This window comes from Crotalus tigris, unplaced genomic scaffold (assembly GCF_016545835.1).
Source record: "Crotalus tigris isolate CLP2741 ecotype Arizona unplaced genomic scaffold, ASM1654583v1 scf7180000018504.2861643, whole genome shotgun sequence".
NCBI classification, from domain to species: domain Eukaryota; kingdom Metazoa; phylum Chordata; class Lepidosauria; order Squamata; family Viperidae; genus Crotalus; species Crotalus tigris.
Genome location: NW_024097043.1, coordinates 1,610,650 through 1,638,604, shown reverse-complemented (window position 1 = coordinate 1,638,604; position 27,955 = coordinate 1,610,650). Strand labels below are relative to the sequence as shown.

General features: G+C 38.0%; 1 protein-coding gene across 6 annotated transcripts; it reads right to left on the bottom strand.

Annotated features, from left to right (window-relative positions):
* Nucleotides 1-817: 817 nt before the first annotated feature.
* On the bottom strand, nucleotides 818-27,955 carry LOC120312457 (inner centromere protein). 6 transcript variants are annotated; one of them, XM_039353199.1, is made up of 20 exons: nucleotides 27,563-27,955; nucleotides 24,624-24,768; nucleotides 24,005-24,115; nucleotides 20,531-21,288; nucleotides 18,054-18,102; nucleotides 17,147-17,180; nucleotides 15,724-15,820; nucleotides 14,076-14,127; nucleotides 11,791-11,905; nucleotides 11,573-11,707; nucleotides 10,531-10,542; nucleotides 9,033-9,142; nucleotides 8,823-8,943; nucleotides 7,766-7,888; nucleotides 7,002-7,174; nucleotides 6,700-6,814; nucleotides 6,483-6,578; nucleotides 5,602-5,752; nucleotides 4,157-4,355; nucleotides 818-1,099 (listed from the first exon to the last, which is right to left on the bottom strand). In XM_039353199.1, exons 2-20 carry the CDS (start codon nucleotides 24,758-24,760, stop codon nucleotides 1,087-1,089), a joined length of 2,601 nt encoding a protein of 866 aa, XP_039209133.1. In that variant the 5' UTR covers nucleotides 24,761-24,768; nucleotides 27,563-27,955; the 3' UTR covers nucleotides 818-1,086. The 6 variants fall into 6 exon arrangements, with proteins under 6 accessions (XP_039209133.1, XP_039209137.1, XP_039209132.1 ...); XM_039353198.1 differs by having other exon boundaries at nucleotides 820-1,099; nucleotides 6,483-6,581; nucleotides 27,555-27,954; XM_039353197.1 differs by having other exon boundaries at nucleotides 821-1,099; nucleotides 6,483-6,581; nucleotides 27,563-27,954.

The window sequence follows — 27,955 nt, the reverse complement described above, 5'->3', positions numbered from 1 at the left end:
ATCGGCTCCGAAGTCGGGGGTCATCTTATACACCGAGTTGTCTTATACACCAGAAATTACAGTAAATGGTCCTCCTGCCAATATTCTGGACTTTTGAGTTACCTTGTCTTGAGGGGGAATGTGACAATTAAAAGTGTGTGTGTGTGTGAGGAGTTAGAAGGGGACTTCCTGGAATGCTAGGCTGTCACACTGGCTTATGTATTTACTGTGTAAAATCCATAGTATTCAAAGCAATTGATTTTAAATATATGACGATATAAAATGAAAGCTGATTCTACATAGGCCAGAAAATAGTTCAGAAGATGACAGAAGGAAATATAGGTACTCAGGGTTGAACTATGGAGTCCTTGGTGCTCTGAGGTTTATTATTTGTTTGCAATAATTCATTGACCAACTAGATTATATCATCAGTGCACTATGTAGGTAATGAAATGTCTGCATGCAAACAATCAAGCTCAGAGACCACCAAGGACTCCACTCAGAAATTTTAATTAACAAATAATATAAATAAGTCTATCAATATTCCATACAGAAAGCATACCTTCTGAAATTTCCTTCTTCATATCCACTTTGCAATAAAGCTTATCTTTTTGCATTTTCATCTCAAATGAAGGTTTGAAAACATAGTAAGAATAGTTAATAACATGCACTCTGACACTAAGAGAAAGGCAAGCTCTTCCATTTTCTTGAGTAAATTCATTTATTCTTTAATTTGTCCAATTGTGGGATTCAGCCATTTCGCACCACTTCAACAGAACCGGTAGCTAATTTTTTGTTGCCCAGGTCCAGAATGGACTTCCGGAAGCGGCATCCACACAGAGAAGTGGTTGTTCACATATTTGAATCCCACCACTCCATTCATCCTTCATTCAGATGACTTCTATCTAATCTGATTAACTCTAAGCAACTTAATGTCAATGATAAAATCAACAATAGAATAATAACAAAAAAAAATCTTTTCATTTCATTTTATTTCCTCTCTTAGCTTCTGCCCTGTGCAGCTCAGTTGAACAGTTTTTATTTTTAATGTATAGAGGATTGCAGGCTGATCTGCTTCAAGAACTGCAGCTTTATAATCCAACAAATTCAGAAACAGAGACTGTAAAGAAAATAAAAGAGTGTGTTGACGCTTATTCACTGAAGGAAAAAGAAGCTCTACGTAAACTGGTGGTAATAGCACTTTTTTTGAACTACACCCCTACAGCAAGATGCAGAATTTCTATAACATTTTTTTTCTAAGCAAAGTGTTATTGATTAATTGAATTATATATGCAATTTATCCAGCAGCATAAAATTATACATTATATTTTCTTTTTTACCTCCAATTCCTTTTCCATCTTCTCTGGAAGCAACAATGTTGTGTCAGATACCTTAAAGTTTTCATAGTTAACATAGTTAAGATGTGGTTGCACTGCCCTAATTATAGCATATGGTCAGTTTTATTGGTCGTGCTACAGAAGTGAGTAGCTACAATTCAATTTTGGATTTTTTTGTGACATCAATCTAGCTAATGCCTTTGGAATTCCCCAGTGGTTTCCCCCATCCAAATATTAACCAAGACTGACACTACTTAAATTCTGAGATTAGGCTAGGAAAATCAGATTGAAGCCAAACAAGTTTATTCTGGAATAGACAAATGTACAGATTTTTATGATTTACATAGAAATCATTTATTTACTTACCTACTTACTATAATTGTATGCCACCTATTCCTAAAGGCTCTAGGCAGCAAAGGGTAAACAATAATAAAAAAACCCCTTAATCCTCTCACACACACCCTCCCAGGTACTTATTATAAGACATAAGCCCTATGGAACCTAGTGGCATTTGTTTCTAAAACATGCCTGGGATTAGTCAATTTTCTGTTTCTTTTCCCTTCAATATCTTATGTAATCTTCCTCTCATTACAGAAAGCAATAAACAGATGCAAGATACTGACTACAAAACATCAGGAGTTGAAAAATAAACCATTTTATAAATGTGAATCAGAAATTAATTCATTTCTGGAACTTCTGTATCTCTGTGTGCTATTGTTTCACACTGGCTGGGTCTTGTATATTTCCTGTTTTATTAAATCGACTGCCTAGTATTTTTGCATTTTTGTTTCATTTACTAATGAGTGACAAATGCCTGCCATTAGTACACTTAATTCTGAAAAGGCTCTTGTGGATTGAAGGAACGCTATCACTAGGGGACTCAGCATTTGCTCCATCATGGACATAGCATTTGCACTGCTGCACCAGACAGCATGTGTATAAACCTGGCTCATGGCTTTGGACCAACTACTCCAAAGTCCCTCCACCTTTTCCCAATAGCAAACTGGAAAGGTGTACCCAAACCAGGACATAGTAGGACTGAATCTCAAGGAGTTGCTCAAGTGTGGTATTGCTATTGGGGATCCCCCAAAGTTTGTATATCCCAAATCTATTGGCTTGGGAGAAGGTACTTAAGACTTGACTCTTTTCACTGTCTCTAGACTGCGCAATTTTGCTAATCCCTAGATAAGGTTAATAGATCTTCTTCTTCAGCTCAATTCCTTTCATGTTTTGGTTTTATCCCTTTTAAAGCCATCCTATGTTTTGGGAGAATGGGCAGTTTTAGAAGTCAAGTAATTAATCTGGGGCTATGCACAATAGAGGTGGGAATATCAGTTGACTTCATCTAGATTTTTGTTCCAGTCAAGCCTGCCATCCACTAGCGAAGAAATATTTTTTTTTTATTTTTTTTTAAAAAGGCTATTTTGAGATTCTTAGCATATTTCTCCTGGATATTAAAAAATAGAAGCAAATACATAAATCCAATTTTACACTCACATGAGATACTACCATATATTCTCTATAATAACAAGGCTGATAAGTAGATTTGTTTCTAAAACAAGTTGGCTACCTGTTAGTGATATGTCATAACATTGCAAAATATTGCATTACTGGCTGATATTTTCCCCTCAAAATTGTCAGATGGAATTTTTGCACAATCATTCCAGAACAATTTAATGGCAGAATTCATGCATTGTGCTAATCCATAATAGTATGGTATGAAAATGTAACTTGTTGCATGAAACACATTTTTTATTTGTAACTAGGGTTTGTGCCTTAGAATGACAGTACAAAAGGAGCAACTCTGTTGAGGCAAATATATTATAGGACAAAGTAATCAAAACACCGATGAAATTTATTAAGGAAACTAGAGATTAATAGCAGCCAATCCTATGTGCAACCATATTGAAAACTAAGCCCCTTTATCAACAATTGCATTCTCTATCACAGCAGTCCCCAACCTTTGCAGCTTGGTGGCTTGGCTGGGGTGGGGAGAGGGGAACCAGGTTATGTGAGTGGTGGGTTGGCGTGCATCTGCATACAGATCGACTTCAAATTGAGCTGCACACGCATGAGTGCCAGCCCGCTGCTTGCATGGCCTGGTTGCAGTTAGGCCACGGCCCAGTAGTGGGCCATGGTGTTGGAACCCCTGCTCTATCATGTCTAATGATAAAGCTCAAAAATACATAAGATGACCATAGGCATGCTTCATGGTGCATTTCTATCCCCTCTTCCCCCTCAAGGGCTTGATCTGTCTCAATTCATATATTCACAGTAATCTAACGATAGGTTAGAATGAGCAATTACCCAAGGCCACTCAATGCCAAGTGACATGTCCTTATTCTTGGTCATACATGTCAACCCCACTAGATAGAACAGACTAAAAAATAATATACTTTATTGAGGCAGGCTATAGAATCAGAATCTCTCATGTCTGATTGTACTGTACCCCCCGTCCTTGTTATACCTCAATGAATCAGGCAAATATTTGGCTGAGCTGCTTCCAAACATTATCTTGCTTCCCAGGACTTAAATGATGTTTCAACCCTCTTTGCCTAGGTAATGGTTCTTATATACTTTTATCAAGATCAATTCCCTTAGTCTCTGCACATAGGTTTCCAATAGCGGTCATACATAACAGTAGGTTTATTATAATATTGTTGCCAATCCTAGCAGGTCACTTAGGCACTGTGAGCAAAGACAGCAACTTCATTATAAGAGTATAATATTTATTAATATTGATAAAAGAAAACAGAGTGCAAAACTCTGTTGAAAAGCAACTCATTTTCTCCTTTGACAAACATAACCAGACACACATTAGATTGAACAGGCATCAGCACCTCTTGAAGGCAGAAGACAGAGATTTGGCCCCTGGGAAAGGTGGGGAATTCCACACTGCGGAGCTTGTGCGCTTGAAATAACGCGGCTTGCTTTTATCGAAGATTTCTTCCAACTTGGGACTCTTCACCACTCCAAAGAGTGCTTTGGTGTTTGGTGGGTTATAATATTGATGCAGGATTGCTTGGCTTAGTTGATTTCCTAAGGGAGGGAAGAACCGACATATTGACTGCCATGGTGGCTTGCACTGTGAGGTTTCAGTCCTTAAAATGGACAGCAAGTATTCCCAAGGAAGAAGGGATGAATTTTCCCCAATTTCACAGAGGAAGACAATAGCAACAATTATGAACATTTTAAAATAAAAAAAAAACCAACAACAACAACAACCCCAGACTAAAGTTAGAATTGATCTTGATTTTGTTAACAAAATATTTCCTTCCCAAAATATTTTTGAACCATTATAGATTCCAGCTAGAAGCAGTGAAATCTGCCTCTCAAAATATACTTAACAGATTCGGCCCATAAGGGAGATGGATATCCTATATATAACTTTAATTGTAAATTATTTGAAATGCATTTATGCAATCTTTATAAAGCAGTGTTTCTCAACCTTGACAATTTTAAGGCATGTGGACTTCAACTCCCAGAATTCCACAGCCAGCATGCTGGCTGTGGAATTCTGGGAGTTGAAGTCCACATGCCTTAAAATTGTCAAGGTTGAGAAACACTGTTATAAAGTATCTTGTCTAGATTAAAAATAAAAAGTCACCATTGTCAAACCAGCAGGAAATAGAAATTCTGCTTCCTAGCACATTTTAAAAGTATATTCACAAAGTGTGCAAAAAGACCAAGCTGCTAAATCACGTTTAAAAGACTGTGTCAAGTCTTCAAGTACATCATGAATACCGTACTGTCACATTACACAGAACTTTCATATTTTTAGTAGCCCATTCCATGTTGCATTAAGCTGATTTGTTTTTAGCATGTTTAGAAGATGCTTGAAAATCTTATTAGACTACCGAAATAAGATTTTCAAGCATCTTCTAAACATGCTTGCTTAAAAGCAAATCAGAGCTTATCTAGCCCAGCATCTCATTCACTCTTCCAAAATACTAATGGCTCCTTCCACAGCTTCTGAGCACAGATCTTCTGTTCAGCACTTAAGGCTAATTGCAGGATATTTTTTTCTGTAAACCTGTCTGCCAATTTTTAAAAGCATGTAAAGTGAACTATCATATTCTGTGGTAACAGTTTCCATAAAATGCTGGGAAGCCTTCCACAACCTAGCACCCTCCTGTCATGTTACTATTCTGTCTCTCTGGATTATTAGCAATTCTACAAGCTGCACTTTCCATGCATCTGCAGAACACTGGGTTAAGAGAAAGCAGATCTAAGGGAGCGCTCAGCTATAATGTGAAGCAAAGAACACAGATGGGTTTCAACATACCAGAAGCCCAAGCAGGGACGGTTTTGCGGGGTTGATTCTCATCGTCTGTTGAATCATCACTGTTCAAATCCATTCCATAATTATTTATATCAATTTTGGGTTGTTTGGGGCCTTGAGGTGTCATTTGATACGAATTACAGATAGGTGAGTTCTAGAAAAAAGAAGGCCAGCAACAAAATCAAGTCACTGGAACTACTAAAAGAGTCGCAGCACATGCTAGAGGATATCTGCTAGCAGTTTCCCACCGTTTCGCAGAAGAGTAACCCACATAACTTATTCATCCTCATTCCCAAATAATCTCCCTAGTTCTTCCAACAATGGCAGCAGTAAGATATAATCTTCTGGACTGCACCCTCCCTGCTTTTAAGCAGCTTTGGACATTTGTGGTAAAGTGTAACCTGAGGATCCGAAGTTCCTTTCTATTTCAAGAAAAAACAATTCTATTAGAAATGACATAGAGCAATAAAATAGGCCAACATTCTTATTTGTTGTTTTTAGGGCCAAGGCTATCTTATTCTGATTTATTCAGTGTCAAATTGTGTTTATTGTAGAATAATTAATTGGGAGCCATTGTTATAAGATGGGCAGTTATACCTTTTAAATACATAAATAATAATAATAAACGTCACTGTGACTCTCCAGCTTGTAGCTGCCAAGCTACAATTCCCAGCAGAAGAGGTATATACAAAGAGTTATTCTTATTCAACAACTCAAAAGCTGGAATTCCACTTTATTGGCATTACTAAAAATGGTTCTATAAATTAAATCTTAAAACACTGCTAGAGGTAATCTGCTTCCCAATATAATCTTAAATTTAAGACCATATATTATTTATTATTGTGTTGCTTTTTGCTAATTATTTAGGGTAATTCTGAGGTTACCTCAATATTCACGGTCACATTCAGTTGCTTATTAGCAACCTTTGCCTGAGCCTCTGAAGTTATTTTCTTTAATTCCTCTTCTTGCTTCTGTTGCTCCTGCTAAAAAGAGGCCATACAATATTGAGAAAGGTCATTGATGTTGCCCAACAGGATCCAGATGAGGTGGATGGAGGGCAAACATGACTGAAGACATTCAGAGAGATGAAGAATCCCTTACCAATTTCCTCTCTTTCTCCTCCATTTCTTTCCTGAGCCTCTCTTTTTCTTTAGCTGCTTGCAAAACCTCTCTCTGCAAACGAGCAGCCTTTTCTCTTTCTTGTTGTTCATGCTTCCTGCAAGCAAACATGCTATATTTGCCACCAGTAATCAATCTTTTCATCATTAACTCAAACCCCATGGTAGTCCCAGTCATGCTGAAAGGTACCCGTATTATATATTTATGCACCTTGGAAGCCTTTCCATGCCTACTTTTATGGGGAATTCATGTAATAGAAGGATGGTCAGCTACTCTGTTCTTACCGCTGGGCCTGGATCTTTTCCTGCTCTCGCTTCTTCTCCAGTTCTCTCTTAGCAGACAGTTCTTTTTCTCTTTCCAGCTCAGCCTGATGTTGTTCTGCAATTTTCCTTACTCTTTCTTGTTCCTCCTCTCTTTTCTTCTGCATCAGTTCCTTATGTCTACGTTCTTCTTCCTCCTAAGAAAAATCATACATGACAGTCACTATATCTCTTCCACAATCTCATAAGATTTGAACCTGAAACATCCGGGTTTTTTCTACTCAGCTCTTAATATGTATCATTGTAAAGAAAAAAGAGGCAAAAAAAAAAATCTTCCAATTATACACAGTGACATTTTGAAGCTTATCTTGACTATGTGGGGAACAGTTTGTCAGAAAAAAGTTCCAAATAGGAAGAAAGTCTAAACCAAGAATTCAACTTGATCTTCCTAATGCATTTTTGCCACCACTGTAGTAATGTGGGTGCTATTGGGCAAATGACTCATCCAACTGCTTTTTCCATTGCTATGATTTTGGCCTGATTCAAATCTGCATTGGATCTGATTAGTTATAATCTGTTTTATCGAGGTTTACCTTGATGCTCATGATATAAAGCACATTTAATCTGATTAATCTAAAGATGTTGTTTTTTAAGATTACCTCCCCAAATCAACAGAAATTAAAAGAATTGTGTCAAAAACAAACAAATAGGAACGTATTAATTCCCCCTTCCTCAGTCTCCTAGGTCCACCACTACCATGCTTTTTGCCCGCCAACCCTCTACTTTACCAGTTGCAGTGCTCTCTGTTTGCGGACATCTTCCTCTTGCTTGCGCCGGGCTTCAAGTTCTTCCAGCTTCTTAGCCGCTGCCCTTTTCTTAATTTTGCCTTCTGCTATTTTTTCCTCTCGTACCTAAAATACACATCTTGCCTGGTACATAGAACATATTCTGTTTGAAACATATAGTGAGTGGACAATACATTATGCCAACTGGGCAAACAGTATTTCCATCGTGGAGGGCTGCGGTGCATAGGGCCATGTTACACACATGGAAGGGACAGTTTTGTTTCCAGCTTTGAGAAAAATAAGAAAGGGTGCTTTGTTTTCCTATAGTTTTAATGAATTCCTCCTTATTGGAAAATGACTGTACTAACCAAAAAAGAGTCTTATGGTCTATACATGGAAGGGAACTCCTAGAGTTGTAAAGCAGTGGTTAGAAAAGAAGTAAGAATCCAAAACATGAATGGATGTGAAATTATATTTTGAAAAATTTGGTACCTAGTGAAAACATGAATTTATCCTGCATGGGAATAGCAGCAGCTCAGAAGATATTCTGCAGTATCCAGTTTAAAAATTTGGATGACGTTTGTACAGATGAATTTACTTTCCATCAATGCTGTAAGAAATCTGATAAACGTGGTTCCGTGTGGCCAAGGTTTAATTTGTTATTTAATAGTTGATTATGATCATATTTCATCATTCTAAATGTATATATCATTTTGTTATTATTACTGTTATCTTCTTTCTAAGCTTTAGCTCTATTCTAGTTTATCTTTTGTTTTTTGCATTATCATTTATTACTGTATTGAACTATTTTCTTTTTCTCTTTTCTTACAGATTAAAAAACAATAGTTTTTTTAAAAAAAAGAAATAAAAGTTAAAAGTAATGTTTTCTCTGCATGAGCCTGAAAAGTCTAGTATAAATAATAATATAGAATAAAGACTAAGAGTGGTTCTGAGCTGAGATGATAAGAGCATGATTTTAACAATCTCATCTGGCTTTATAACTAGATAGTATGTGGATACTATATACCATATTTCCCAAAAGCTGTCTCACTTCATTTACCTTTTCATTCTTCTCTTCATGTTGAGCCAATTTTTGTTCAAGTCGTTTTTTCTTCTCCTCCTCTAACTGCTCTACTCGCTCCCGGGCCTGCAACACCTTTTGGAGACGCTCTTCACGTTTACTGAGGGCACACAGGAGACCAGTTAGAAGGAAGCCAAAAAGATCAGGAGACATTACAAAAAAAGCAGCCATAAGGATTCAAATCCACACCGTTTCATCTCCTCTAATCGCCGTTTCTTTTCCTCTTCCACTTTCCTTTTTCTTTGTTGCTCGGCCTCTTCTTTTTTCCTCAGATTCTCTAACCGCTGCCTCTCTTTTTCCTAGAGAGAAGAAGAGAGGGAGGAAGCTTATCTTAAGGTCTTATGAAAAGCTGCATTCATTTTTATTGTGACTGTAAAGGTCCACCCTGAGGTGAAAGGTTAAAAGCAGAATTATGGTTTTAGCAAAAAAAAAAAAAAAAAAAAGTAACCTTCTCTCTACTCTAGTGAACACATTTCACAGTAAACCTGCAATATAAATAGACCACCCTATTTGGAAGATGGAAAGTTTCTGAGGGCATTAAGATTTTTTTTCCCTGGACCATGAAGATCCAGCCATTTATTTGGGTTGTTAAAATAGCAGAAATAGCTATTCTTAAATATTTTTGAATCAACACCAGACAACTGGATTAGAGAGGCCTGGGGGAAAAAGTGAGATGTTCCAGAGTTCTGCTCAATCTTATTTCAGGAACAGAATGTTTTCTATGTATACAAAATAGTGTCAATTACTCATAATTTTCAAAGTAGGGAAGAAGGCAATGTAAGAGCTTAAGTAGTTCTTTCCAAGCCCAACTTTGCTCCTGTAAGTCATGCGCACTGCCGCTACAAATTCCTGAAATTTTCAAGCAACTGGCATAAAAAAGAATCAGAAGTGGGGATTTAAAACAAAACTATTTTGATAAAACTTGAAATGTATGACAGGTTTTAGCACTCTGTATAAGTAGCTCATGCTTGCTGGAGCAGTTCTCTTCCGTTCAAGGAGGTCTTTGGGATCTGAGGTCTGTTTTCACTGCCCTTCGGAGGATAACTCTTTCCCTTGCAGGCAGCCCTTTTGTTTTTGGAAACAACTAGGCAGATAGGGCAAAGGGTTTGCTAAGTGAAACCACAGCTCTCCTTACCCTTTTACTTCAGCTTTCCTTTGCTTTACAGATCTGTCAATGTTGTAAATGTGAGGATTGATCTTTTTTTAAAATCACCATTGCAACTGCAGACAATTACTAAACAAGGTAGTTGCTAAAGTTTACTTATACAAACATACAGCTAGTTACAACTGAGCATGTCAGCGTGAATTTTATATTTTATTTATACTTCACATTGCATGCACTAAAGCAACTCTATTATTAACAATATACATGAAGTAATCCAAAGGTAGCTTAAAATAGCTTTTTGTTGCGCTTTCTTAGCTTGCAAAAATGGATCTGAGATATGAATTAGATGGATTAATATATCATATTTTGAAATATTGAAGGCTATCTCAATAAACAGTACAATTCTAGTAATAACTTTACATGCACTATCTACTTTCTAGAATTTAGTTGAAAAACACTAAATATATGCTGGGCTTCTGTTAAAGAGATCTCTATGCAAGTTAGGACAGCTTTGGGCAACACACACTGGGTTAATTATGCACAAATGCACCTACTGTAAGTAAGTTCATTCTTGTTACTTACAACAAACCCTCCCTGTATAAAGAAAAGATTGAGACATGATTAATAAATATATTTGGGTGTTAGAAAATCTTTTCAATATCTATATAGCAATAGCACTTAGACTTGTATACAGCTTCACAGTGCTTTAAAGCCTTCCCTGAACTGTTTACAGACTCAGCACATTGCCCCCAATAATCTGGGTCCTCATTTTACTGACCTCCGAAGGTTGGAAGGCTGAGTCAATCTTGAGCCAGTTAGATTTAAACTGCCGAACTGCTAGCAATTAGCAAGCAGCAGAATTAGTCTGCAATATTGCATTCTAACCACTGTGCCACCACAGCTGAAATACGGTCTCATATAGGATTCTGACCTACTACACATTTTGTTAATTCAGACTGAAATAGAATCATAAGAACATAAGAGCAACCTGCTGGGATATTCAACCCAAGAAGCAACAAAGGGCTGAACTATCTGCCAGAAACTCATATGGAAGAATACTGAACTTAAAGGCTAAGATGCATGAGGCAAAATTATTTAGTTTTCAGGTTTAACAAAGAGCTAAATCTAGAGACATTGCTCAGAATTTCAAAACAATGCATCTCCCAAACCCCATGCTTGCCTTTCAGTCTTTTTGGCCCCTTTGCCTATCTATTTTCTTGTGCCAGTAGTGCACAATTTCACCTATCCAGAAGTTGCTTATCCTGGTCCTTCTTAAACCTTGTTACCTTCATCAATTGCTCACATTCTTGGTTTTCAACTTCGCTCTGTTTTACTAGCTCAACTCAACTAAATATAATCATACAATACTTCAGAGCTTTCCGCTATTGGAACCCAAAGAGCTCCAAGTAGGGACTTTCAAACTGAACATTTGTGTAAACTCAACAGTTAACAGCAGAATATATGCAATGTGAGACTATGTCCTTAGCTAAACTTAATAACAAGACCAGAACTTGAACCTTTTGATATTTTCAACTTTTGAGGAGAGGCAACTTCTATCATCAATTCAGAAGCTCCTCTCCTTTTTTTTTTTTTTTGCTATTAAATACAGAGTACTTTAAGTTACCTTGGGAGTGAAGCGGAGGGGAGTGTTCTGCCTGAGGAATGATTTTATTGTGCTGTTTCGATTTACAGAGGCAGGAGTCATCAGCATTTGGTTCTTCTGCACTGTGTGCAAGAATGTTTTGAAGGGCCGCACAACCTGAAAAACCCAGAACATTATCAATCCACAGAAATCAACTCCTTGTCCTGGGTGCGCTCTCAGGGGCATAATGCTTGCCTTACCTTGCTGGCAGGACACTGAGGAGATAGAGTCTTTTTTCTTGGTGGAGAGAGCTCATCTTCTGTGTGCTGTCCATCATCTCTATCCCTAATTGCTCTCTTATAGCTTGGCTTTCTCCTGCAAGATTATAAAAGGCTCGTTTGATATCATGACTCAGCTCTGACACCTCCTTATCTCAGATACAGGTGGGAAACAAAATCTTATAACCTGTGGCTTTTAAACCACTTGGGGCAAAATAGCTGCTTGGTAACTATTTAATGAGGTAGAAGTCCAAGATTAGCTACTTAGGATTTAAGATTGAATTTAAACCTTAACCTAAAATCTCAGATAGGGAAAGGATACAGTCTTTGTAAAATTATTATCACTTTAGCAGCTGATTGGTAATTGCCTCCCATATATTACAGAAAAATTAAATGTTAAGGCTCTAGGGATTTTTTTCCTTTCTTCCAAGATTATCTTGATGTTTCCAAAGAAAAGAAAAACCCCCATTGGTTTTAGCCATCTGGAAATGTTGCATCTATTGTTCTTTTCTCCCATTGGTGGCTTCTGAGAGTAGTTTCCATATGTCTGGGACTCAGAATAACCTGCAGAGTTTATTAAATACTATCATCAGCATTAAGCAAAGGTAATGCATACTGGGAGATGTGGAGCACTGACATCTGAAGTTACATGCAGCCTACTTCTGGCAGGGGGTACATAGAGGCACCACTGGATTACTTTGGCAGGAAGCTGGCAGAAGATTCCATTGAATTTCTGGAGGGAATGCTCTGTGGGAGGCTTCTGCTGAGCATTTCTTAGTTAGTATTTGCACAGATGGCTGGGAAGACTAGCAGCAGGATTCCCTCAATAGCTTGGCCTGAAACCAATGACTCCTTTTTGTCCTGTGACTTGGACCTGCTGAGCTTTATTCTTTGTGGGTTTGCTACCACACACACTTCACTGGGGGTGCTGTGAGAAACAGAGGCAAGGAAAACAGAAAGAAACTGTACAACCTTTTTTCCTACAGAACTTAAGATTACCATGCTCTGAAAGCAGAGAAGTTTCAAAATTCTTGAAAGGATAGGTTTGGGGAAGAGGATTGCATCTGTTCTGAGCACCCAAAAGAACTGGGAAGGAATATAGCCTTTGATATTAAATCACATGGTTCCTTGTAATTAGCTACAAAGATTTAAACCTTATCCTGATTATCATCAACTTGTTTTTGACTCCTAGCAACCACAGTGATATTTTTCTTCATGACAATCTATCTCTAACTTGTCCTTTCAAATGTCCCAATGGCGCACTCATCACCACTGTAACTGAATCCATCCTTCTTGCTGCTGGTCATCCTCTTCCACCATTCTTAGCCTTACAACCTTTTCCCAGAGAGATGATAACTCTGGGTTGATTTGTTCAATGATGCAAGTTTTTCTTGGCTGTCCATGGTATTCTTGGAAGTCTTCTCTAGCACCAAAGTCCATAGGTGTCAATACTCTTCCTATCCTGTTTGTTTTGAAGTCCAGCTTTACTTCCATAGAATGTCACAGGGAATACCATGGCTTGTATGATTTTGATCTTTATAGTATTGATATATATATACACATACACACACATATACACATACGTGTGTGTGTAGGTCTTTGGTTATTCGGGTTTTCTCACGCGTAAAATTGGAAGTGTCTTGGTGATGTTTCGACGAAGTCTCATTTGTCATCTTCAGGCTGGTGCTTTCAGCTTCGTGCTTCTAGGAGCACGAAGCTGAAAGCACCAGCCTGAAGATGACGAATGAGACTTTTGTCGAAACGTTGGCAAGACACTTCCAATTTTACGCAGGAGAAAACACGAATAACCAAAGACCTACATACAAACACCCACGAAAACCTCAGAAAACATACATACATACATATATGGCATTTGAATATCTTTTTCAAAGTCTTTATGGCTACTCTATCAAGTGCTAGTCTACAATGTATTTCTTGAATGCTTGTGCCTTTACTGCAGAAGGTTGATCATGAAAGGGAAAAGTTATCCACTACTTCAGTATCTTCATTGTCAATTCTAAGGCTCGTTGCTCTACCTGCCGTAATTACTTTTGTCTTCTTTTTTTAAATTTCAATCCCATTTTTTTCAGTTTGCTCTTTGGCTTTCATTAAGATTTGCAGATTCTTTGCATTTTCAACTATCCTTACTTATCCTGACTACCTTCTATACTCAAAGAGCAAAGTAAAGATGATTCCTTTCTTATTTTCCTCTATCTCCCCAGATCAGTATTTCACAGCTTTTGTCAAAAAGAGGCAAAGAAACATACCGGGCACTCTGAGGCTGCTCTTGTAACTTATCACTCACTTCAGAGCTGTCTTCTGCATATAAAGAAAAATAGAGGATGAGCATTCAAGGGTTTGGCCAAGTTAGGCAGAGGCAAAGTTGTTTCATCAGCATATAAATAGTCAATTGTCCAAGCAGAATATTCATTATGTGTATAAATTCTTTTTATAGAAAATGCAAGCTATTTAGTGTAAACTAAACCAACGATGGCAAACCCATGAGATGCTGTCAAAAAGTGACATACCACAAAGTTTTGAATGAGACACCAGCACTCACCAACTATTCTCAAACACATGCATATTTTTGTGTGATTTCTGGAGACTGCACAAGAATGGGGTGTGCACTCAAATGGTCTTGGGTGCCTCCATAATCAGGGAAAGGGTGAGGGGGGGAGTGAGGGATACTTTGCATGATTTCAGAGATTGCAGTGGTCACAGAAGAGCATTCACCAAAGCCACTTCAAAAACAAAGATTTTGTATGACCAGGAACAGCCCTGAGTAGGTTGCAGAGCTGGTTAACAGAAAGACAAAATCACCTGAAAGCAAGCAATGCATGGCAGATCCTGGGGAGTGCTTAGCCATGGAGCTATTCTGAGTGACAAGGGTGGCATCAGAACTGAAGTCAAGGCCTGGGTCTCAACTTATCTAAGCAGCAAAAATCCAGATGATCACTAGATAGCAACATTTTAGATGATCCAGGATTGTTGCAATCCCACTATGCTGGCTGAGGAATTCTGGGAGTTGAAATCCACAAGTCATAAAAGGGCCACGTTTGAAGACTCCTGGTCTAGACCTTCTCAAAGGCCAGTAGGGCAAAACATATTTCAAGGGGAAGGCTGTTTTATATGGCAGACACAGAAAGCATGCTTCCTGGGTCCTGCAAGGTAGCAATGTTTAACTGATCCAACCCGGACCATAGAAACTCTAGTTTTAAAGGATGGCGAAGATAATTATAAACAGACAATCTTGCAAATATCCAGCTGATGCACCATGAAAGGCATTATAGGCAGCCATCAGTATTTTGTATTGCAAACAGAAGCCTACGGTAACTAGTGCAATTGACATAGTAGCAATGTGAAATGGGTTTTCTGAGATACACTGATACAGTGCATACTGCATATGCAGCTACATTCTGGAACAATTACAGCTTGAGTAGTCTTCAAGTACCGCTTCATGTAGAACAGGGGTGTCAAACTGGCAGCCCATGAGCTGGATGCATCACGTGTAAGCCACACTCACCCCAGCTCCGCAAAGGCAAAAAACATCACGATGTCACAATATGTCGAGTTTGACACCCATGATATAGAATATGCAGCAGTATTCCGGAAAAAGCAACTAAGGCATGAGTGACATTGCTAATTTTAATTTGTATTAGCCTTTGATATTGTTTTGGCTTTAATTTTTTATTAGGTGCTTTACTTCAAAGAGCAAAAATGCAGGGTATATATCTAATCTGACCATCAGTGGAAGATAGCTGATTCTCCTCTTCCCTGAAAGAAAACCCTTATTAAAATTATTACTATTATATAACTGGATTGGTACTGAATATATATGATTAAGGTTTTGTATTTCTTAGGATGTTCCATTTGCTTCAAAGCTAGCTATTTTTGCTACTTAGCCAATCTACTGACCTTCCCTATCTCCTTTATGCTGTTTTTCTTCAGACTGGGGAGTCTCTGGCACAGTAGTCTTGTTCGAATGAAGAGATTTGTTGAGATTTTCATCAACCTACAATAAAGGTAATCATATTTTGAATTGCTTCCCAAGCAAATCACATAGAATTATTAGTTGACTGAGATATTGCTTTAATGGTTCAATTTAAATTTAAGATGGTTCCGACTGAATTGAAATTTACATTTCACCCACTGAAATCAATGAGGCTTAAATGGCAGAGAATTACTGTTTTATACATAGAATTAAATCAAAGTCCAATGCCTGGTTGAAAAATATCAAGCATGGAAGTGGGCCAGAAATTTTTCACTGCAGGTAAGTTTGGCAGATTCAGAATTGTTGTATTTGCTTTCCAGATGATCTGACAGTAGCAAGGATCATAAGACTCCCAAGATGTAATTTGTATACTCTTTCAGGATCTCTTCTTGGCTGAAAGATCTTTGTGACAATAAAGATTAATAAATAAAGATCTTTTTAGTTATAGACAGTCACAAATATAATGTTCATGTCACTTTAATACAAACTGGTTTAAAGCAATAAAAAATAGTAAAAGAACTCTAGTAATGTGAAGCTCCAAACAGGAACAGTTGTTTTTATTGTACCAGTTACCTCCAGGACAGTTCAAATAAGAGATTATACAACTTTATTATTTCTTTATTACTAGATCAATGTAACCAATTATGAATACTACAACGCACACTCATAGATTCCTACTTCTGAGAACCAAAATGTTCAAGGCTTGGTCAGAAAAGCTATATGCTCATCTACAGTACCTACCAGACTCTGCTTCATAGTGTCAGTTACTTTACATAAGGTAGTATTACATTTGGCCAAGAGTAAACTACTTATAAATTTTCTCATCCCCTAGTACAAGCTCACAAATTGTATGAATATATATTGTATGAGTATAAATTTAATAAGCAATTATCTCCATAAAAAAGTCAAACTTCTGCCATTTAACAATGAAGCAATTGTTTCCTTTGGAAATACTAAGAAAATACATTTATAGTTGGCTACCTGAAATTTAACATGTGCTCTATATAGTCCCAGTAATATGACAAATGTGTATTTATCCTGGGGCCAGAAAATTATTATTATATATATGAAATCTGATCAGTTAGAAATTACCTAGATAAAGTTCCAAAATGCAGTTCAGAAGACAGAAGGACGAGCAAAGCATTCAAACGAGATCCTTTGCAACATTTGTTAATGACAGCAAATCCCTCGCATTCAAAAGACTTCTTTGGCAGGATTATATAAACACTCATACACAGAGTTAGAAGTAGTTATACACTCTTATCAAAGGAATCAGCTAATTAATACCCTATGAAGGGATGCTCTGCTTACGTCAACATGCTTTTATAAACATCTACTTTAACTTACCTCCTGAGAATGAGGCATAGAATCTAATATTGCTCTATGGGAGAAAAAAAAAAGAACACAAAGATAAATATAATATTTATTAACTACAGATTTGTTTTGAATAGAAAGATTTTAATAAAGACTGCCCAAAGCTCACAGATTCTAGAGAGTTCTGTTACTCTCTAGTCTGTGTGAAAACTTCCTCTATCTCAGTGGTTCTCAACCTTTCTAATGCTGCCACCCCATAATATAGTTCCCCATGTTGTGGTGACCCCCAACCACTTATACATCACCGGGTGCCAGGGGCGTTGCCAAAGAAAATGGGAAAAAAATGGCGGACAGCCTTGTTTGGCGACCCCCGTGAAATGGTCGTTCGACCCCAAATGGGGTCCCGACCCACAAGTTGAGAACCACTGCTCTATCTAGATTGTGTTTTTCAGAGATTGGCAGTTTTTGGAATTAAGATTCCAAACCAGAAGCAGTCCCAAGTGACATAGGTAGGGTCATACATCACTGTACGTCAGGCTTCATGGAGAGTAATTAAATTGCCACACAGGAATGCAGAAAAATCTACTTCGATAAGTAGATTTTATTGTAGGAAAGTTAAGAAACTTTTATGAAAGAATTTGAAAAACTGCTGTGTGTGAAAAGCAGCCTCTAATTACCACAGGCAGTATTCAAATGTCTTGTTCCTTTTTTCTAGTCACTCTACATAAGGAAAATAGAAGTGATTTGTTTTTGTTTGATCTAGTATTTAATTTACTTTTGTTCATGCCAGAGTATCTCTTTGACACCATATAATAAATGAATCAAAATGATTAAATAAAATTAACTGCTCACCAAAGACATTCCACATTAAACTACAGTAGCTGTCTTAAGTCAAGAATTTATTACTTTCACAAAACCTGTTTGACTGAAATAAGCTCACCTGGATTCAGTACTTTCTTTATCCTGAAGTGTTTCCATAATTACCTCAGCTGAAAATACAAATAACATTTTAGGCCCAACATAAGCTATAGATCATTACAATCAAACACAATAACTACAAATAAATCTTTTTTCTATTGCACTTTTAACAGCACCCGGGTCAAAAGATAACTGAATTAATCTGGGTTTGAAGCACATGAAACTTGTTCAAGAAACTTTAGACTATTTAGATCAGGCATGTCAAACTCACGACGTCACTTGACATCGTGCGACATATCAGAGCTTTTTCTCCATTAACGGCAATGGGGTGGGCGCAGTTTTAGGATGACGCATCCGGCCCACAGGCTGGCAGTTTGACATGCCTGATCTAGATGTTATTTTCACAAACCAGAAATTTGAGTTCTGTCTATTGAGTGAACTTTAATTCCCATTATCAATGTTCTTTCATTTGTTACAATATTCTTTTATTGGCTTTTTTAAGTTTAAGTTTTGTCAATATTTTTTAAGGATCAACTTTAAAAGTGGCCCTTGACTTACAACCATTTAACAATGGTTCAAAATTATGACGGCCTTGGAGAAAATTACTTGCAATTACAACCATCGCACCAGCCTCACTATTACATGATCACAATTCAGATACTTGGCATCTGGCTCATATTCACACTGGTTGCAGTATTATGTAGCCATATGATCACAATTTGCAACCTTTTGTTTTGCTGCTTTCCAGCAAAAAAAAAAAAAAATCCACCCATTTGAGAATCTGGATTCGCTTAACCTTATAATTCACTTTTCAACTGTTGTAAAAATTGTCCTAAAATTGGGTCAGACTTGATTTATGACCACAATGACTTATGATAGAAATTCCAGTCCCAATTGTGGTCGTAAGTTGAGGACTATCTGTATATTAAAAGAAAAGTAGTTTATAAGAATAAACTTTCTCTCATTAAGATGCCTCTCCATTGAGAATACCTGCTACAGCTGTATTACTCTAACTCAGCTGTGCTTTTATTTACTTGTCCAATATACACTATGTGCACAATTATTAGGCAACTGAGTATTTTGACCATATCATCATTTTCATGCATATTGTTCACCTCCAAGCTGCATAAACTTGAAGGCTTAATGCAGGGGTTCCCAACCCCTGGTCTGTGGATTGGCATTGGTCCGCGGCATACCAGAAACCGGGCCGTGCAAACAAGTGAAGTCCCATCCATGGGATACAGACAACACACAAAACCACGCCTCCTCCAGTCCATGGAAAAACCTCTCCACTGTCCCTGGTGCTCAAAAGGTTGTGGACCGCTGGCTTAGTAGATATAAGCCTATCATGTGATGTGTATTTGTGTAATGAAGGAAGGTGTGGCCTAAGGAGATCAACATCCTAGATGAAGGTGTGCATAACTATTAGGCAGCTTATTTTCGTCAGGCAAAATGGGCCAAAAAAGAGATTTAACGGACTCTGAAAGGTCAAAAATTGTAAAAGGTTTTTCAGAGGAATTGACTTTTTAGAGTAAATTAAATCTCTTTTTTGGCCCATTTTGCCTGACCAAAAAAAAAGCTGCCTAATAATTATCCACACCTTGATATAGGGTGTTGATCTCCTTAGGCCACACCCTCCCTCATTACACAAATACACATCACCTGATATGCTTATACCCAGTAAGCATTCCAGTTTGTACAGCTTGGAAGTGCAAACTATGCATGAAAATGATGGTATGGTCAAAATACTCACTTGCCTAATAATTGTGCACAACAGCGTATATAGGTATCCATCTCACAAACATGTGACTCTGGTAGCATACAAAAAGATAATAAATACTTAACAATTATCATTATTATTAAAAACATTTTTAAAAAACAAGAAATGTTCAGAGTGCTCACTTACTAGGCACCCATGAAGGTCAGTAAGGCAGAAAGGTATCAGAATGAGGGACTTCTCTTTGTGGTAGCCCCAATCTGATTAAATCAGTTCCACCTAGGGACACTTTAGGAGAGCTTTGAAAACACTTTAGACTTTAAATAAACCATGCGGCATTAAACACTTTCACTCTTAAAAGTATAACTATATCTAATTTGCGGTGGGGGAGGGGGAAATGTGCCTTCGACAGCCTCGATTCTAGGTAACTGCTTGGACTAGTTCCTGCAGTTTCCATGGCAAAATTTCAGAACTGCCTTGCCATTGCCTGCTTCCTAGGGCTGAGAGTGTGACTGACCCCATACACCCAGCTCAGGTGGGACTAGAACTCACAGTCTCCTAGTTTCTAGCCTAATACCTTAACCACTACCCCAAACTGATTTGTATCTAATCTAAAACTGCGTACGATTTCTTTTTTTAAAAAAAATTGAACTTCTTTAAAAGTACAGTGTTTTCATAGTATGGTAGGGAAATTTATTTTGAATTATGTCCACTGAAAGCACCACGCTTGGAATGATGGCCAAGAAAGTTATAAAATTGAAAAGAAAAAAAAAACCACTTACTGTTTACATGCCTATGCACAGATGACTGCTGGATAGATTCTTGTTTGGACGCAGTCCTGCTACTGCGTCTCAAGACGATTTGTTCCCTTTTCGTGCTTAGCGAATATCTCTTGGCCAGAGAGGCCCTGGAGCTTGTGGAGGCTCTGCCCATCAGGCTTCGGCGCACAGAGCGACGGCTTCCTTTAGGGACAGCAGGTGTTTGTGGAACTTTATTTAAGTTCAACATGGCTTTGGGTTCAGATAGCGGCTTATCTTCCTGTTGCTGTGGACATAATTTTTCAGCCCTGGGCTCTTCATTTTCAATAGTTTTGGAGAGAGAGACATTTGCTATCTTCAACTTACATGCTGCCCGTCCAGCCTCTTTTCTTATTTTTTCCTCAGGAGTGTCTTGGATTATGACCACAGATGTTTCAGACAAGGTTTTTGATCTCTTAACAGGTGAAGAAGACAAAGTATGGCTTAAGGCAACCTTTGCTATTTGGGGTGGCGTTTTTTCTATCTGCAATTCTGCAGTGCGCCTCTCATTGCCACTAATTTCTACCAGTGGTATCCTCCCTTTGGCTAAATCGATAACTGGATTCTTAACAGCAGCAATTGAGAGAGGCATGGAAAACTTGGCAGCCTGTGATCTAGTTACACGTACACAAGGAGAGGTGTTCTCTAGTTCAGCTTTCTGAATTTCTAATTCTTTTTTGTGCTGAGCATTTTGGGAAATCCTCTTTGAAGCCCTCATCCGGGCATTGCTTCTTTTAGATGATCTGGTAAAAGAAACATATTGTCAAGTGCACAATGTCAAAATTAGCACTTATTACGAGTGAGGCAGAACAAGTCTCCACTTATTTTTGCACACAATAAAAGCAATTGGGAGGAGGCACAAAATGAACTAGACTAAACATTTTGCTGATTTTTGATCTGAAAGAGTGATCTTGGATGGAATACAACTAAAGAAATAAATATAAAGCCAATCTTTAAAACATTTTCTCAAAATCACTACTGAGCAGAAAACTCTAAAGAAATTAATCGCATCATAAATATAAAAGCCATTTAGGACAATTTTATCCCAAGACCCTTAATAGGCAGACTCTACCTAATCAATGTTATAATAAATAATGAAAATAACGGCAAATCATCTGGGCATGAAGGGTACACTAAAAGGTTTAAGAATCTTTCTGAACAAGAGAGCAGGATCCAAACATGTTGTCTTCCATAATGTAAAGACTACTACCAAAAATACCTATTTTCTACTCCAGATTTCACATGAGGATAAAATCCTTACAAAATCTTCTTGTCAGATACTCATATTTCATAAGGCACTCCCTGCTATATCTGAATACCATGCCATATAGGGCTCTCTAAGTGACAACCAGCATTCTGAATGGAGTACTGAAGCCTGGTAATCAATGTAACAACCTCAAGATGGCATTAATTTTGAAATATCTTTGATTGGTAATCTAGCACCAGCACTGTGTGACATTTGCAGTTTCCAAGTTGTCTTCAGAAGCATTCCCAATATTTTGAAGAAATTTTCAATTATTTGTCAGCTGATCACTCTTTCCAAGATTCACCCAGTCCTATTTAATGTTACCTAATATCAAATTATCATAGACTCTGAAGTCCTTAACAATGTAGCCAACACATACAATCAAGTAATTAAAACTGCAAACACCCAGATGAGGCTAAATATTTTCTGTGTGTCTTTGTTTCCATCTAAGTGATGATCCATATTTTTGCAGCCCATATCTGGTAGCACTAAAAATCCAAATACTGTATGCTGGACAAAATTATGTAGAGTCTTGGTACTCTGGCCATCTTTCTGTCGTCAGCAGGACAACTCTACCCAAATAGCACACAACTGAACCAAATTTGGAGCATCATTTTGAAATGGCCCTTTGTCCAATGCACACTACTTTTAAAATCTGTTGCCTATAGCAGGGGTCTCCAACCTGTGGGCCATGGCCCAGTACCAATCTGTGGCTTGTTGGCCACCTGGTCGCGGGAATGGCGCGGGAATGGCCCCTCTGTGAATGTTAAGTTCCCTAGAATCAGTTCAGGTTTCCTCCAAATGACTGCATCTGAAAATATCCAATAATAAGCTATTACTCTATATACAGCAATTCTTGCTCATTAGCGCCATTGTATTTCATATGCTTTCATTAAAAAAAATGAATGCAGCCTTCAATTACCTTATTTTGCAGGTTTTAATCCATTGATATTCAAGAAACAATTCCATATAATTGAAACAGAACGGTAAGGACACACGAGTTGTGCTATTTATTTATTAGACTTGTATGCCGGTTATCTTGCTTAAGTAGCTATGCCATCTTCTCAAGTTTTTCCTTTTCTACACTATAGAAATACTGCACATATTTTTGTACTAATGTGGGAGTGCATAGAGTTTCAAGCTCCTTACAAACAAAAGAAAATACAGACACACAAGAACACAAACTAAATTCCTTGCACAAGTTTGCTAAATCTGTCTTCAGAGGTTGTGGCAAGTTGTTTCATATCCCCAAGCATTATATCTATTTGGCTTATTGTTCCTATGATACATGAACTCATTTCATTATGAGTCTATAATCCATATAATTTAAAGTATCTTCACTGTCTCACTATGTTCACATAAAAAAAAAACAACTTTGTGATCAAAATAAAGGAGTGGTTGCTCTGCAAGATTTTTAAAGACGATAGGGATAAAGAAACAAAATGCTGGATCTTCCAAAGATCTTCTGGCTCATGCAAGCCAAAACACACCACAGTTCTTTTAGTACATCAGACAAGGGTCTTTAAAACTGGTTACAACTGAATTCAATGAAAGGCATGGGGGGGGGGGAAACCTGTGCCAGTCCAAGGTTATAGTAAGCAGATTCCAATCTTGAAAACTCACAAGTAGCAGAGAGACTTCAACTCAGTGGATCATAGATCTCATCTAAAATACCATTATGCTAAATATTCAGAACGGTCCATCAACAATAAGTTTCTATCTATGGGGATTTCTACAGATACACCAAGATTCTACTCCAGTTCCTACCATCCAACTGGACAGCACATCCTAGGATCTGACAGGAGAGGGATTCGAGAGGATTGAGTCTATTAATTATGAGATCATAATATACTTATGTACAAAGACACTGTAGGCACTGTGTCTATGTCTTGTAAACCATAATTTCTCCCATGAAAAATGGTTTTGTACTTTAGTTTATAGAGTTAGTAAACCATTCCCAAACGACAAACTTATTCAGTTCATTCTAGGTACTCCTAAGCCTAACATTTTCCACAATTATTTATTATACAATTTATTTTCCATCCATCTCATGTCCAACAACTCTGCAGGGCTCACAACATAAAAACATAAAAAAAAAACATTAAAACATCAGGGTGAGACATTTCCTCAAGTAGCTTGGATCCAAATATCAGTTGGAATTGTACTATAACCCAAATATTTGCATACATTTAAACATGAAACAGAAATCCTACCTTCTTGTGGCAAACTGATCATTCTTAATAGAAGAGAGACATTTCTTTCTACCACGATTTCTCTGAGATGGGGTTTTTGGCATCAGCTCTGGTTCTCCATCAAAGCTATTACTTTAATACAAAAGAAATAACAATTTAACATATTTGACAAGTGCCTTTATTAAAAATTCTGTCAATTTTTCCTAGGATATTTGCTGACCACTAATTTAATTGTTCAGATTCACAGTTTTGTTCAACACGAGAGGACTGGTCATTTTCTTTCTTTTTTCTTTAAAAAACACACCAATTCATACTATAATGGTTGAAAAATCGGATCCATTTGGAAATCCATTTTCATGAAGGCTGCTGGTTGATGGTGATTTGGAGTGTTAGTACCTCTTTTGAAAATTAGAAGGACCAAATACAATAACTAGGAGCTAGGACAAAAGGCCAGGATCAAATCGACTTATTTAAACTGAATATAGATAAAATCATTTCCTGTATTTAATCTTTCTCGTCTATTGTTTATAAAGATTTACATTAAGAATTTAAGACTAAAGAGTTTCCGGGATGTTTGAATGTATAGATAGAAAAAAACACAAATTTTTAGTACTATTTCTAGCAATTTGTTAATTCTTACCTCTTAAACATCTTGATAGCCTCTTCAAGAATCTCATCCATCCATACAAAATCTCTATTACGAACATTCTGGATAAATTCTGTGAGCTTTTTATTTGTCTCCTCTTCCAGTGCCACAGGGTTCAGCATATTCAACATGGTTTAGCCTGCAAAGAATAACAACTGCTGGATAAAGTCACAGAAAAGCAAGATCGCCATTTTAATATGCTGTAAATTGCATTAAATGTACAGCTGCAAAAAGTAATCTTTTCTCAAACTCCATATAATCTTATAATTATTGTCATCATGTTATTGTTCAGTAGCATTGAATGGCTTGTGTTATTTTGGTTTGTTGTTGTTGTTAATTGCGAAGTCGTGTCTGACCCATCGCGACCCCATGGATAACGTTCCTCCAGACCTTCCTGTCCTCTACCATCTTCTGGAGTCCATTTAAGCCAGACATGTCAAACACAAAGCCTGGGGGCCAGATGCAGCCCGCGAAGTAGTTTCATGTGGCCCACGAAGCCATCCTGGAAACAGTGAGGGAACGGCCCCTGCTGCCTTGGCTGGCCAGGAGCCAATGTACAATTTTGTGGTGGCCATCTATGCTGAAACGCATTCAGTCTTACCTCCACAAGGCCATCTCAATACAGCAAGGAACCAGCCCCTGCCGCGTTGGCCCTGCCCCCTGGGTGCATGCTGGGGAGGCCTCACCCTTTGTAAGGAATGAAGAAATGGACCATGCCTTGGCGCTTGCCCCGGTCCCACCCCCTTCTGCCAGAGACCCTCAGATATGTCCCACTCCTGCCCAGTCCCCCACAGGCACCCTTGACATGAACGATGTAGAGCTGGCCACGCCCACCCAATAGGCCACACCCACTACATCCACGCCCACCCAGGCCACATCCACCCGGCTTGACGGCAACTGCAATGCTGATGTGGCCCTCAATGAAATTAAGTTTGACACCCCTGATTTAAGCTCACGTCTACTGCTTCAGTGACTCCATCCAGCCACCTCATTCTCTGTGGTCCCCTTCTTCTATTGCCCTCAATCTTTCCCAGCATTAGGCCCTTCTCCAATGAGTCCTTCCTTCTCATTAGGTGGCCAAAGTATTTGAGTTTCAGCTTCAGGATCTGGCCTTCTAAAGAGCAGTCGGGGTTGATCTCTTCTAGGACTGACCGGTTTGAACGCCTTGCAGTCCAAGGGACTTGCAGGAGTCTTCTCCAGCACCATAGTTCAAAGGCCTCAATTCTTTGGCGCTCAGCCTTTCTTATGGTCTTATTTTGGTTAATTATGTTCTATTCTTTGTTTCCCTTGTGTTCACTATCCAGAATCCATAGTCTTAGTTAAGCAGCCATATAAATACTTAAATTAATCCTAATAATTCTAAAATATTTAATCATCTTTGATATTTTCCCCCCAGAAACATCCAAGCTTTAAAATCAAAATCTTTCTACAAATACATTCATCAATTTTAAATGTATAGTGGTACCTTGGTACACATTCTTAATTCATTTCAGGAGTACTAAAAACAATGTGTACCAAAAAAATTTCCCATAAGGAATAATGTAATGAGTCACAAGGCAGCAGAGAGCAACAAGTTCTAGCTTGACAACAAGTTCAAGCTTGTGCATTGAGTACCAAACAAAAAATGAATATCAGAACAAAATTTCCATGTCAATATGTACTGAGTACCAAATTTGATGAGTTTCAAAGCAATTGAGTACTAAGGTACCACTGTAATTTTATATTAATATTTAAGATTAATATTTACTATAAAATATATAATTTATTCTGGTTTATTTTATATTAATATTTAAGATTAATATTTACTATAAAATATATAATTTATTCTGGTTTTCAAATGCTGTGGAATTGGAACTTCTTAAAATGTTAAAACAAGTTGGGTGCCTCCCCAAGAAATAAAACTATTATTTTCATTGATGTTATGGTTGGCCAAAAAACAAATATTCTGTTTTCCAGAATAAACTTTTACAGTGCTTCCTCTTGGTGCACATGGACTTTTTCCCAAGTGTCCCCACCACCTTTCTAAGTTGATTGTAACCCCCAAGAATACAAGTCAACCTGAAACTTGAAAATCTGCTGTAACTCATTATTTAATCTTGCTGCAAAAATTGGTTTACAAGACATTAACCATTTACTTACACAATGTGGCATTTGCTGTATATTACAAATCACTTCCTGTTTCTTGGTGTATAAACCAAACCCCAGAGCATAATGCCATTTAAAATACTACAAACAGCTCAAGTCGGAACAGATTATCAACGAGAAGCCTGGCCACGGCCTTCAAAAACAGTACAAATCAACTTTTGCAATACAATATTTAAAACACAGATTTGGGGTTTCAGCAACTACTAGTTGATCAAGTGGCCTTAATGAAGCACAATATGACTTAATTATTGGGAGCTGAAATTTTAAAAATAATATTGTGGTGTTTGCAAGATGACCATCTTGACAAAACAATCTTGCCAAAAACTGAATCCATCAAAACATCCTTCAGGGCTAATGTCCGCATCAAAAGCAGGTACCATATTCTTTTCCACGTTACAGATCATTTGGAACGAAGAAATTTAGGGTGGAATAACAACAGTACGGAAACTGTACCTAGATCTAGCTACATTAGCACATGCAAACTTGGTTCAACTTTGGTTATACCTTATATCTGCAATTCAGGATGGGGTCCAATAGCCGGTCGCGTAGCTTTTAAGAATTTACGATGCAGAGCAACATGCAAGTATAATTCCTAACCAAATCCATGTTGGGAAGGAATAGTGAGAACCGCACTCCATATTGACCGTTGCTTGCCACTGAATCCACCGAGAGCAAAATGAAGCCTCTAAGGCTGTAAAACCCACCACTGGCCCCGCGCCGTCTGGCGATCAAGCAGCTAGACATCGATCCTCCTACTCTCATTAAAGCTCGCTTACTCACTCACTCACCGCTCCCGCGGAGGGACAACCCGTTTCCTCCGGACCCGGCACAGATCCGAGCGAACCGCCAGCCTTTCTTCAAGCAACGCGCGGCAGGAACATCGGCAACAACAGCCACAGTTGCGGCGCCCGCTACAAATTTCAAAGAGCGTCACACTTCCAGAAGTCCAATCAGAAGCGGAATTTTTAAAGGTGAGGATTGCTATTGGCTGAGTGAGGGAAAGAAGAAAGCCGCAGCGGCAGATCCGCGCAGTTCCGGGGGAGAGGCTTCCGACAGCTGGAGGAAAAGGAGCTAGGAGGGCGCCTGCTGGACGCAGAGGAAAAAGTGCGAACGCGTGGCCAATGTAATCTCATTAATTACAGTATAAAATCGTTGCAGGAAAGTCGTGTGCATGCCTCCGA

Excerpts from the sequence above, each read along its gene's own strand:
- LOC120312457 (XM_039353198.1), bottom strand. The coding sequence starts at position 24,760 with ATGTTGAATATGCTGAACCCTGTGGCACTGGAAGAGGAGACAAATAAA. Across the intron at positions 6,815-7,001 it reads GAAAAGATCCAGGCCCAGCG|GAAGCATGAACAACAAGAAA; the intron begins GTAAGAACAGAG and ends GTTTGCTTGCAG. Across the intron at positions 4,356-5,601 it reads CGTCCCTGCTTGGGCTTCTG|GAAATCAACTAAGCCAAGCA; the intron begins GTATGTTGAAAC and ends TCCCTCCCTTAG.